At 46.5% G+C, this 12,476-nt stretch overlaps 1 protein-coding gene across 7 annotated transcripts in view; it reads right to left on the reverse strand.

Moving 5' to 3' along the window:
- Positions 1–9,214, reverse strand: part of ZNF365 (zinc finger protein 365) — a 128,150-nt gene extending 118,936 nt beyond the window's left edge. For 2 of the 7 annotated variants that reach the window (XR_005986967.1, XM_041750269.1), the window contains exons 1-2: positions 8,995–9,212; positions 6,635–7,393 (exon numbers count right to left, since the gene is read on the reverse strand). Coding sequence is in view for 6 of the 7 variants with exons in the window: in XM_041750269.1 (XP_041606203.1) it covers positions 6,635–7,380 (746 nt within the window). In the remaining variant the exon portion in view is untranslated. Of the gene's footprint in view, positions 1–6,634; positions 7,394–8,994 lie in introns of all 7 variants that reach the window. The other 5 variants (XM_041750272.1, XM_041750270.1, XM_041750268.1 and 2 more) reach the window with 4 other exon arrangements.
- Between the last annotated feature and the right edge of the window lie 3,262 nt (positions 9,215–12,476).

Here is a 12,476-nt window from a genome sequence, read left to right on the forward strand (position 1 = left end):
ATTTTATGCCACTTCCAGCCCCAACTTTGATTTCTCATATACATATTTTCTAAAAAGGCTAAATATGATAGAATGCAAGGTTTTAAGCCTTGGTGGAAAAGATGCTTATTTAAATCAATATTTGATACTAAAGGAAAAAGTACCAGTATAGGATTAGAAATGGCCTGAAGCTCACCATTAGGCAGAAAGACTTGCAGAGCTAGAAATCTGTTAGTATCCTGAGATTCAGAAACAAAAAGGGCATCGAGTGAAATAGCCCTTTCAGTGTAATCAAAGCTTTATTTAGAAAAAGTATTTGTTACCTCATGTATTCATTCATTTACAGGATAGCCTGGGTCTGAAACAGGTGATATTTATTTTTTTTTTTACAGACTGAACCCCCCGTTACTTCTTCTGAGGTGGCTTAAAGATAGGATAATTCAGAAAAAATTAAAGGTACATGATCATGTGACAAATCCACTCTAAAAGCAGGTGTAGAGATAGAGGGAAATGTGTATTAATGCACCGTGGTGTTCACTGCAATTTTACATACCCATTGAACCATGCATTGTTAATAGGAGACAACACACTGATCATATCATGTACTGTAATTTACAGTTATTTCCCTGTTTCCAGCTTTCATGGCCATCTTATAGCCTTATGGTCCCCTTGGGCCTCATGAATGCACATCACCTCCCTCTCTGCTGCAGCACCAGGGAACTCCATTCAGCTTGTGAGCCAGATTCTTATTTCTGCACATGCTGTTCTCTCACTGGGGTCCCTCCCCCTGCCTCTCCTTAGCCCCAGTTCTTAGTGCACCTTGTAACCTCAGGGCTCTTGTGTTAGAAAGCTTTTCCACACATGCCTAGGTGTGGGTTAGGTGACCTGCTGTGTGCTCCCGCAGAACGTTACATCCTATCAGATCGCAAACTGCAGACAGCACTAGTTATGCCATTTACCCCCATTCCATTGTGACATCTGGGTGGTCAGGGACCTTGCTTGCTCTTTCACTGTGGTAGCCCCAGCACCAAACACGAGCCCAGCACACAATAGGGGCACAACAGATTTCTGCTGGATGCACGAAATGTACAACCACATCTTTAGTGGAAAATCTTTAACTGACAAAAAGAGCCTGAGGTTTCTTTTTATCTTTTTCCAGACAAGTACTGGGGCATAAAACCAAAAAGTAATCCACAGTCCAGGTACCTCCCACAGGACTGAGGGTGGGATCTAAATTGATGTTTCTCTTCTATTCTTAAACAACACTTTAAAATCAGCTTCTCCTCCCAAAGGCAAAGCTCTACCAAGTTATTTAAATTTCATTTTACATTACTGATTTATGAACCTCTTTGGAGGTATGTGAAATGGTAAAAATACCTCTGGCTAAAAATAGGCTAGCTATTGATCACAGAGCACCTCAGACAGACCCTAATGTCAGCGAGGAGGCAAATCCTGAAGATGGAGCCAACTACCTTCCAGTGCTGGGAGTCTGGCTGCAAATCTGGGGCTTGTGATGGGCTCCTGTGTACCCCATGGAGCCAAAGAGGCTGGAATCTGCACCTGCTGTCCATCTGAAGCCATGTCATCTCTACTTTTGTTGGCCCTTTGCCTCACCTTTCTCTTTTAGGCTTCTTTGACTAAACCAAAAGGCATATAGTTCTAAGAGCTTAAAAAATAACTCTAATGAGAAAGTCAAATGACTCTTGTTGGTAATAAGTAGATCAACACTACATCTAAGCCCCTTGGTCCAGAGAGAGAAAGGAGGTACACTGACATTAGACAGGGAAAAACAATATTTTCCTTGGTCTCCAACTTTTACCATCTATCGGGGGGCATGTTTGATGTTCAGTTTTTCCCACATTAGTTTTAAGTCTGCATGGAAAGTAGCCTGGAAAGAGAGAACCTCATTTATACAAACACACTAAAATGTGGAGCAAACAGACCCCTCCCTGTCCCACTGAACCTTACATGTAACATGATTTTTCCTGGCCTGTTTCCTAGCTATGGATCCATCTGGAGACCAAGTTGTCTACTCACTGCTTTAGCTGATCAAAAATGGGAATGCTATAATTAAGTGGCAAGACGGGTTAGCTGTGCAAAGCAAGTTACCAAGTCAAACTTACCTCTTAAAGGCCAGCATCCCTTTTAAAAAGCCAGCTTTGGATAGAAACCTAAAGGCACGTTTCCTGACTCAGGCCATCCCTTTATGCTTCTTTTATCATACCCCTAACAGTCCATTTAATGTTTAATTTTACCTTCTGTTCTCTTCCTGCCATGAAAGCAGAAACTAGACTCATTCAGTCTACCACTGTATGACCTAGAACAGTACCTGGCACTCAGCAGGCACCTAGTGTAAGCTTTATCTCCTGGCTGACTCCCAGCTGGGAACAGGGCAAATAATGAAGGAAGAAGGGAAAGATGATTTCTATCATAGTTCGCAAGGGAGTAAGATGAAGACGAGATAGAATTACAGAGGCCCCTCACCATAATCACAGGCTGGCAGTAGCATATGCTCCATCTGACTGGCCACGGACATCCAGAGTCAAGTTAAAAGCCCTGGGCTGGTATTCCAGAACTTAATATCATAACCACACTTACGACACCAACATTTTCCTATTTCCCAACACCTTTGATGCCAGCTGAATTTTCCTTTAATCCCATCAGAAAAATAAATGATGTCACCATAGCAGCTCTCTCAAAACAGCAAAGAAGCCAGCCCATTCCAAAATGGGCCAGATTCAGTATTACATAAGTCTTGACGCTTTGGGCAAATACCACATTTTCAAAAGTCTGGCTGCGACACAGTGAATTAATGGAAAAAGCACTCAGCAGAGAGAGAATATGGGTTTCAATTTCAGCTCTACTACTTAATTTTTGTTCTTGGGCGAGTCATTCCACTGTTCTGGGCCTTATTTTCCACCTCTTTAAATGAGTGTTATCCTGAAGGAGACAAGGGGTACCTTCCAGTTCCAAAAATCACACAATGTCCTCTGGGGGCCATCTCTAATAGTTCTTCTCTCTGCTGTCCCTTCAATGTCACTCGCCTCTGGCCTCCCATGCAAATACTGCCCTTCATCCGCACTTCCTCAGTGTGGCTTCTCCACATTAAAAAACAAAAAAAAAATCTGTTCTCTAATGGTTTATCATCTTGAAACCACACCTTATATTTCACCATTTGTTCTAACTACCTTGGGTCCAAACATGGACATGTTCACAGGTATGTTTTATTCTTCCTATGTAGGATGTTAGCTCCCTAGGGGAAAATAGCATGAATTTTATGTTCCTCATATACACCTAGCATAATGCCAGGCACATCACAGGTCCTTAGTTAGGGTTTACCAAAGGAGGTACAGAAAGACTTGGGATTGCCATTATTACAAGGATGTGCTACCATCCAAGTCTGTCCATTCTTATTAAGGGATATCTTACTGCAAGGTTGGCTGGGATTGATTTACTTGATTAGGGCAGTGCTACCCTAGAGCTTTTGAATAAGTAAATGCCTGCCTCACTAGGACTTTTAAAGTTGCAGAAACTTCGTAAAGATGATGTACAACATGTCTCTTGGATTTGCACCTCAGAAACGCACTCTCTCCAGGGATACAATGAGGCTCACCAGCACAAAAAAGTACAAGATCTTGCCTACTTAAACCATCTCCTCTGTTACAGAGCTTATAAAGGACTTCTACAATGCAAGGTGATTCCACCTATAGACAGCCCCAGAGTCTTTCATTTTGGCTTGAGAGAAAGGATTTTAAAGTTGAGGGGAAAAAATCCATACACGAGAGCCTCATGTAGAGATGCCTGAGGGTTTTTTTTAAAAAAACTGAATCTACCATGTGTTTCAAAGAGTCTCCAGAGTTTAAGTCCACTTCAAATTGGACTGTAACCACTTGCTTTCTCTCATAAATGAATCTTGAGAGCTCCTTTGGAAGGGTTTAGCAGGGCAGCACAACTCCTGGTTTGTTGTCTGGCCAAACAGGATCTTCCCATATCTAAAAGGTCACCTCTTAGGTGGAAAACACAGCTCTGTGAGGGATGGTGAGGAGGGAAGGGGCACGTCCCAGCCAGGCAAAGCTCATCAAATTAACGTGGTTTCAATGGCGTGGCAGCTGGGCAGCTGGCTTGCTCCGCATCCCCATTTGGAGGCAAGGGTGGGTGTCTGTGAGGCCGAACCCTACAGACCCTGAGGGAGCTGGCCACAGTCACCCTCTCAGACCAAGAGCTCTAGTGTCTTTCCTATAAACAAGACTCTTTCAGTGCTATTTTGTGTACAGAAAGAGTGATTATTTGAGACTTGAATAGAGAAACTGACAGGACAGGCAAAATGAAGGCTTAAAAAAAATGAAGACTTTGTTAATTTTATGTTTAAAAGTTTAAGGCAGTTTCACTGTACTTTAATTTAAGGTTGTTTTTTTTTTTTCAATGTTATTGCTTTCCCTCCCCCGCCAGTAGTCCAAAATGACATACTAAAAACCAGTTCATAATTCATCTTCAGATATACTCACAAAACCTAAAGATATATGCACAGGGATGTTAACTGAGGCACTATTTTTAATACTGGAAAATAGAACAAAACCATGTATTCATTAACAGAAAACTGAAGAAATCGGCCACGATGCAACACACCACAGAATACCATACAATAGCCAAAAGGAATGACATAATCCTATATTTAGTGCGTGAAAGAGGGGCAGCCTGGGTGGCTCAGAGGTTTAGTGCGTGAAAGATGCCTACAACATACCACAATAAAACAAAAACAAATGCAGAATAGTATGTGTCATGATTCCATCTGGGAAAATACAGCAACTCTGTACAAAGTACATAAGATTGTACTGACATAGGAAAGGTCTGGAAGGACATCCAATGAGCTACACAGTAACTGTCTCTGGAAGACAGAGCAGGGTATACTTGGAGAGGAAGGGACACTTTTAATACATACAGTTCTACCCTGCTAAATTTTTTTTTTTTTTTTTACAAGCATGTACTACTTTTTGAAGTGGTCCTCAGTTGACAACACTGGATTAATATCATAACAGATCCATGCATGGCCCACTTTTACTAAGTTAGTTAACCAGAGATTTTTAAGAAGAAGACACTCTGGAACCCACAACCCCAAATAAAAGATCCTTGACGATAATCTATATCTAATTATATGACCCTCCCTTCCATCATACTGGCTTCTCTGCAGGCAACCACCAGCAAATTCATCATTCTAAATTCACTATTACTTGTATAATTAATAAGTGAAATATGACAGATATGTGCAAACACTTAGTTTGTTTTCCTTTTCAATTCACTGCTCTTCAAACGGAAATACCACAAATTCAATTCTAAGCTTTCCTTGGCACATAGGGGAACCCCATTTTTCCAGGGATGCAATGTTAATCACCCTGGTGGCTGCAATGGGTCATCATGGCACTACCTTCTCCCTGAGAAACTCCAGAAGCTAAGAGAGAGACATTTTTCATTATAGATCATTTCCCTAAAAGTAAAGTAGATCTGTGGCTTTTTCGAATCTGTCTCCACAATGCAATCTAAAAAATTTCTAGTTGATCAAAGCAGACTTTACCTGTAGGTACAACGTAGGCGATGTTTATATACTAGGTGATGATCTCTTTACTATATAGGGTTTCTCAGCCTCTCAACAAATGGAGAAGCTTTAATTACTACATGTTAAGAGACAATACATGATAAAAGAGTGCTAGGGGACACAGAAAGTATGAAATTAAGTCTACCTCTATAATATAATCCAAATTAATTGAGTCCTTCCTTCTAGGTTATCCTAGTGTATGCCCTTTGATTTTTATGCCCTTTGATTTTATGAATTCTCAGCCTCCATTTAAAATTAAATCCAGCATTCTGCATTTGGGGAATACACTGCACTGTTATGTATGATTTCCTAGTTTGAGTTGAAGCTATACTTACTGATAAGGGAATGCTTTTCCAAGCATGAGGTCTTTTAAAGTAATAGTTTCTCTGACCACCTATATCTTGTGAAAACCACTTGTCAACTCTTTGCCAGCAGGCCTGACTTACTCTTGTATCACATATCATTTTACAAAAAGAAAATTCTCAAATTTAAGTCACAGAAGTCAGCAGTTATCAGAAGTCTCTTCTGGGTTCTTCCAAATAAAAGCTATAATTAAATGGATTCTCAGCTACCAACATTTAATTAACACAAGCAGATAATCCAAAATGGCAAAGCAGCCAAAATTACTGGTATTTAGGGCATATTTTTATACTTGAACAAGACAGCATCTCCTGTTCTTGACTCTGCTACATGGGGGCGATCAAGAAGCAATGGCTGGGTTAGCGCCCCCTCTCTGCCTTCCCATTCGCCGCCCCCGGCTCACCAGTCGGTGACAGGAACAGAGCCCACCGTGGATAGACTGTGCTACTCCTCTCTGTAAAAACGTTCTGTACTTCCCGAGGCGAGAATGGGCTGAATATTTTGACTTTCCTGCTGCTGGGTTGCAGACTATACCCAGAGAGGTAAGTAAGATCAAAAGCCTTGTGCATGCTACTTGCAACTGTCTCAATGAGAAATGCAGCCAAAGCACCTGCAAGCAATAAACAGCAATCCTGGCTCTACAGGTGCTTGTAACTTGGGGGTGGGGTGGGGAGATGCCTACAGTGAAGGCACAGCACCACTTACTCTTCCTTCCTGAGCAGCTCCTCCTCCGACTCGGTCAGCCGCTGCCGGAGGGCCGCGATCATCTCCACGGCCACGTCCACCTGCCGGTTCAGGGCCCGCTCCCGCCTCTGCACTTCTTGCTTTTTCTGCGTCAGCTGCACAAAGGCAGCCCGGACTTCCAACAGTTCGGCGGTTTTCTGGGCCAGCTCTTTGGTGAGTTTATCGATTCTCTTCTCGATGGTCCTGTCCACGGCCTCGACCATCCGGTTGAACTTTTCTCTGACGTGAGCCTCGAAAGCGGCTTTGGTGTCGGAGGCGGCGGGCAGGCCCGGGCTGGCGCGCTGCCCCTCCAGCGGGTCTGCGCGCAGGTCGGCCGCCGCGTAGGTCTGCAGGTAGGACACGGGCCGCTCGGCCACCACCTCCAGCGGCTTCCGGTCCAGGGAGTGTTCGTGCGAAATGCTGTAGAAGCTCACGTAGCTGGGTTTCTGCTTCGCCACGTGGCTGCTGCCCTGCAGTTTCCCGGGCTTCAGGGGTTCTGAGGCCGTGACCAGGTCCGTGTCTTTGAGGGACGGAAAGAGGCTGCATTTTGTCAAGAGGGTTCTTTCCTGGTAGCTGTGGCTGAATTCCAGATGGGCCCTCAGCGAGGATAGACTTCTAAATCTGGTGTGGTCGCCACACCTCGGGCAGCGGAACGGCAGGCACACAGCGACATTCTCGAAGGACTCCTGCCAGGGGTATCTGCTGTCCTCAAAAGCCTTCTGTTGCATCACTCTTCAAGTCCTGCTCAGGGGACAAATAAAACAGGTAGATCAGAAGCCCATTTAAAACACGCCCCTAAAATGCTCCTGGCAGCTCATCTCCACCAGGGCAGGGGCTTTGGCCTTCAAATGACTTTTGCACATACTGTCTTATGTTAAAGGTGAAACCTGCCATCGGGGGCCCACATCCAGCCGCATTCACTCATTTCTGTGACACCTGCTGCTGCTTTTGCACAAAAGGCAAAGGTGAGTAGTTGAGCCAGAACCTCGAGAGCCTGAAGAGCCAAAAGCACTTACTGCTTGGCCTTTACAAAAAAGCCTGCCAAACCCTGTCCAAGATCTGGAAGGTGGGTAATGTCCTCTTTTTGCAGATGAGAAAACTGGAGCAAGGAGGTACAGTAATTAATTCAAAGCCAGATGGCAAGTGGCAGATTCTGAAGTGGAATTCAAGTATCCTGCCCTCCTGAATTTATTAATACTCTAACTGCAAACCTATGCCCTATTTTACCGATACACTCCTGATAAGCATGAATTCCAAAAAAAAAAAAAGAGAAAGAGAGAGAGAAGTCACATGAATTGTCAAAATTTGTCCTGAGAGAGCAAGTTCACTGATCTTCCTTCAACCATAGGGAAGATATTACTGAAGTTAGGCACAGTGGCATTAGACACGCCATCAGCGGGAAATTTTTCAACCTCAGATTTTGCCTTTGCTTACTCTGATGGCATAAATCAAAATGTTATCGTCACAATAATAGCCGCCCATATTCCAAATTTACTGACATTTGGGAACTCAAGATCGCAGATATGTTTTGACCCAAGTGGGGCTCTGGCCCTGGCCAAGACATTATAAAAATACAGTGTTCTGAATGGATTTATTTCGTCTCTGATCCTGTTTTTATACGTGAACCAGGCAGGTATCAGTATAACTCTTTGGAGGACAGGAGGTTCTTATTTCCTTGTAGGAATTTATCATCTTAGCCCTAGCAACAGATGACTGCTAGCAGCCTTACTCTGCAAACAGGGCTTACCTATTGCCTCCAGGAATGGTTTCTACTTAAATGTAACACGCACTGGGCCCCCAAAAGAGGAAGCTCAACTAAGGGACTAGACTGGAAAGTGCAGTTATTGGGCTCTCAACCTCTTCAAAAGCCCAGGCGCAGGCGGTCCCCAGCCGGCGGGCAAAGCCTCCAGGTTCCCCAGCCTCCGGCCCCTAGAGAGGGGCCCTCTTCCTGTGCTACGCCGGGCTGTTTGGGGCCAGTTTTGTGCAGACGGGATGCAAGCCCTGGCCCGAAGAGGCAGCGGAGAGGTGAAGGCAGGGGGAGTCGGGGCTCCAGGGGGCCACGGGAGAGGGCCGGCGTCCCTGAATGGGGAATCACCCGCCCCGGGGGTACTCCTGCTTTCAGGGGCCCAGCGGAGACCCCGGGCCACAGGGCTGCAGGCACAGCCCGGACCTCCTGGGCCCGCGAAGGCGCCGCCCCGAGGGTCCCGGCCCCCCCGCCCCCCGCCCCCGCCGCGCGGAGAGGACGCGACCCTGCCCGACCCTGCCCTCCCCTCCCCGACCCTGCCCTCCCCTCCCCTCCCCTCCCCCGCCCGGCCCGGCCCGGCCCGGCCGCCGCCACTCACCCGACTTGTTGCTGCAGCTGCAGCCGCTGCTGCTGCCGCCGCGGCCGGTGCTGGTGCTGCGGGAGCGAAGCGGTTTTCAGCAGAGCCGTAAATCAGGCTGAGCGGGCCCGCGCCGCCCCCCGCGCCCCCCCGCGCCCCCGCGCCGGGACCGGCGGCGTCCAGGGCGGAGCGAGGCGCGGCTGCGGGCGCCCCGGGGCGGGGGAGGCCTGGGGAGGCCCGCGGAGGCCCGGGGAGGCCCGGGGAGGCCCGGGGAGGCCTGCGGCGCCGCGGCCCCGCGAGCGCCGGCCCCGCGAGCGCCGCGCCGCTCTGCCCCGCGCGGGGGAGCCCCGAGCGCCCGCCCCCAGCGGCGGAGCGGGATGCGGCCCCGGCGCCCGCTGACATCACGCGGGGAGACGCCGGGACCGCTGGGGGGGGGGGCGTGCGAGGCTCGGGGGCGCGGCGCTCCCGCGGGCCCAGCCCAGCTCTAGTCGGCACTTTCCAGTTGCGGGGGAGCGGGAGGGTGTGGGTGAGGGCGAGGCGCGGCTCCCGGGGATCTTCCCTGATCGGCCCGTAGGGAGGCGCGGGGGTTCTTCGGGCCTCTCGGTCCTAGGCCACGGGGCCGGGAAGTCCCCAGATAACCTCGAGTCCACCCTCGCCTTGCGAGACGAGCATCCCGAGGCTACGTTAGCCGGCAGAACTAAATCTAGCCAGTGTGTGGGTCGTGAAGAAATAACGAGAAGCCCCCCTCCCCTCCCCCTCCCCCTCCCCGCCCCCGCCGCGCCCTCCCCCTCCCCTCCCCTCCCTCCCCTCCCCTCCCCCGCCGCGCCCTCCCCTCCCCCCTCCCCTCCCCCCTCCCCTCCCCCGGATCTCTAGGGGACCGCGCCTCTGCCTCCCGGGTCCGCAGGCACCCAGCCCCCGCCCCTCCCCGCAGGAGAAGCTTTCTCTTCCCAAAGAGGTTTCTTTCCTTCTGAAAGACCCTGGTGACTCAGCTTTTTATTTTAACCTGTTTGGGGGGTATTCCTAGTCTAACTCTTGAAATAAGAAACCAGGATAAAAGTTAGTGCTGGGTTTGTTTTTTTTTTGTTAGAGAGGTTCTGTTCATCTGTATAGATATTTCAATGCATCTTCTGTACTCTTAAAGGGTGTCTCTGTTCTCAGAGCTTACTATATTACTCCTTCCAAAACTGATTTTATTTCCATTGTAAATGTCTCCATAATTATCTTAGATTTTGTTTATTTGTTCTGGACAAGCGAATCCTCACATCAATGTAATTAAGAGCCCGAGCTCTGGAGTCAGACGTGATTCAAATCCTAATTCTGGGATTCAGATCCTGACTTCTAGGACCTGCAACAAGTTAAACTTTTCTGTGCCCTGCATTTCTCGTCTGTGAAATGGAGAGGATCAGCATCTACCTCTTAATGTGGTGATGAGGATCAAATGAGGTTGTGAGGGTAAAACACACTCTGACCGGGACACACACTGATAAAATCAGCTCTCATTATTTTAGTTACAAGAGAGGAGACTGCACTTAAAAAAAAAAAAAAGAAGGGGAACTAATGTGTACTCATTTCCATGTAAACGGTGACATGGGCTGTTTTGCTGGGGTGCATTCCCTTTGAAAAGATTTCATTGAATTTATCTGATGACTCTCTCAAAAATGTTTATTCCAAAAATCAGTTCACTTAGTAAAATAATTTTCAGTGTGAAATGTGCATGTAATGGAGGGCAACCTCATCTTGGTCATCTAGCAGATGGGAGCAGCATACAGGGTAAGCCTCTCTCTCTCAGAGGCTTCCTGGCACCTGCCTTAGAACAGAATGTGCCAAAAGTAGCCCTTGAGAAAAAAAGCTCTTGGGTTCAGGCTCCTCCCATTTCTTAGGCAATTTCCTGCCTCTGGTCCTTGAGTTTCTCCCCTGTAAAAATTAGAGGATGGCGGTTTTCAAGGTCCCCTTTCACTCTTAAAGTATCAAGGAGAGTATCAAACAATTATGGAGAAGTTGTACTATGTAAGATGTAGAGTTGAAGATTGTGGGAGATTCAACTTTGATAGAGGCATTCAGGACCTAACAGTTTACAGCAGTTGTTCTCAAGGGATAGCCTCCCACTTCCAACCAGCAGCTAAGCATTATTACCTAGCAAATAGTTAGAAATGCAAATCATGTGCCTCACACCAAACCTACCAAATCAGAAACTGAAGTGGGAGCAAGCAATCTGTGGTTTAACAAGTCGTGCAGGTAATTCTGATGAATACTAGTTTTAGGAACCTCTCATTTACACAGTACTTCATTTACTGTCTACAACAAACCAAAAGGTGTGTTATCTCCATGATCATTGTGTTGATGCTGGGCACCGTACTAAGCATTTTATTATCTCATTTTCTCTTTCCGACACCTGTGAAGGGGAGGAGACCTTGTGCACTCGGTTTCAGCCACATTGGTATTCCCTTACTTCTCCAAGAGTCCAGTTTTCCAGTCTCAGGTCCTTCTTTTCCAGATGCCTATTTATGCTTCAGGGCTCAACTTCCTTGCCCCGTTTCCCAGGAGGTCCACCCTGTTTCTGCCCAGCTAGGCCAGCTCCTGCTAGTAAAATTTATCACAACAGACTTTATCACAATGGAATTATTTGTGTAGCTACTTATTTAATTATTTATGTCCAGTATTCAATCACAAGTTACATGAGTCAGGGACCCTGTCTGTCTTACTCTTCAGTGTATTCTCAGTACCTATCACATACAAAGTGCTCAGTAAATATTTCTTGAAGAATGAATGTTGAAAATGAATTCCCTTTCTACTTACTAGCAAGCTGAGGCTCAAAAAAGCTAAGTAATTTCCCCAAAATCACACATCTAGAAAGTATTAAAGCCAGGACTCCAAACTCCAGACTTTTAACCACTATTCTCATAGCCTTTCTAATTTCTGACACAGAAAATAAAGTTCTGAGAGAGAAAATGACTTCCCTGAAATCATATAGCTAGTAAATAATAGAATTAGGATTAGAATTCATGTTTTCTAGTATTTATATTCTTTTATACTGCATTATGCTGCTTTATCCCACCCTTTAGGAACTTACAACTAGGGGGATGGACAAGGCATAGATACAGGACAAGTTCAATTCATAGTAAAGAAATTAAGTGGGATATATCCACAGGGCCTGGTATCATGCCTAGTACATAGTAGATGTTCAGTAAATGTCTACTGAGTGAATAATGATCATAGCTTCTACCTTTGGAATGTTTACAACGTGTCTCCTGCTACTAAATGTCCTGCTACTCCGTGTTTATGCGCGTATCTAATGTTTCTCAAAGTAAGGCCCTTGAAATCTGGGAAGCTTGTTAAAATGCGGATGTCTGGGATTCAGACCTAATCTGGAATCTATGGATGTGGGTCTTGAGAATCTGCATTTTCACCTATCTCCAGGTGACTCTCACGTTCCCTAAAATCTGAGAAATAATTCATTGTTAAAATAACCATTCAAGGCAGACATTGGTAGCACAAGGGAGAAA

Source organism: Vulpes lagopus, chromosome 3, assembly GCF_018345385.1.
Source record: "Vulpes lagopus strain Blue_001 chromosome 3, ASM1834538v1, whole genome shotgun sequence".
In the NCBI taxonomy this organism is placed as follows: domain Eukaryota; kingdom Metazoa; phylum Chordata; class Mammalia; order Carnivora; family Canidae; genus Vulpes; species Vulpes lagopus.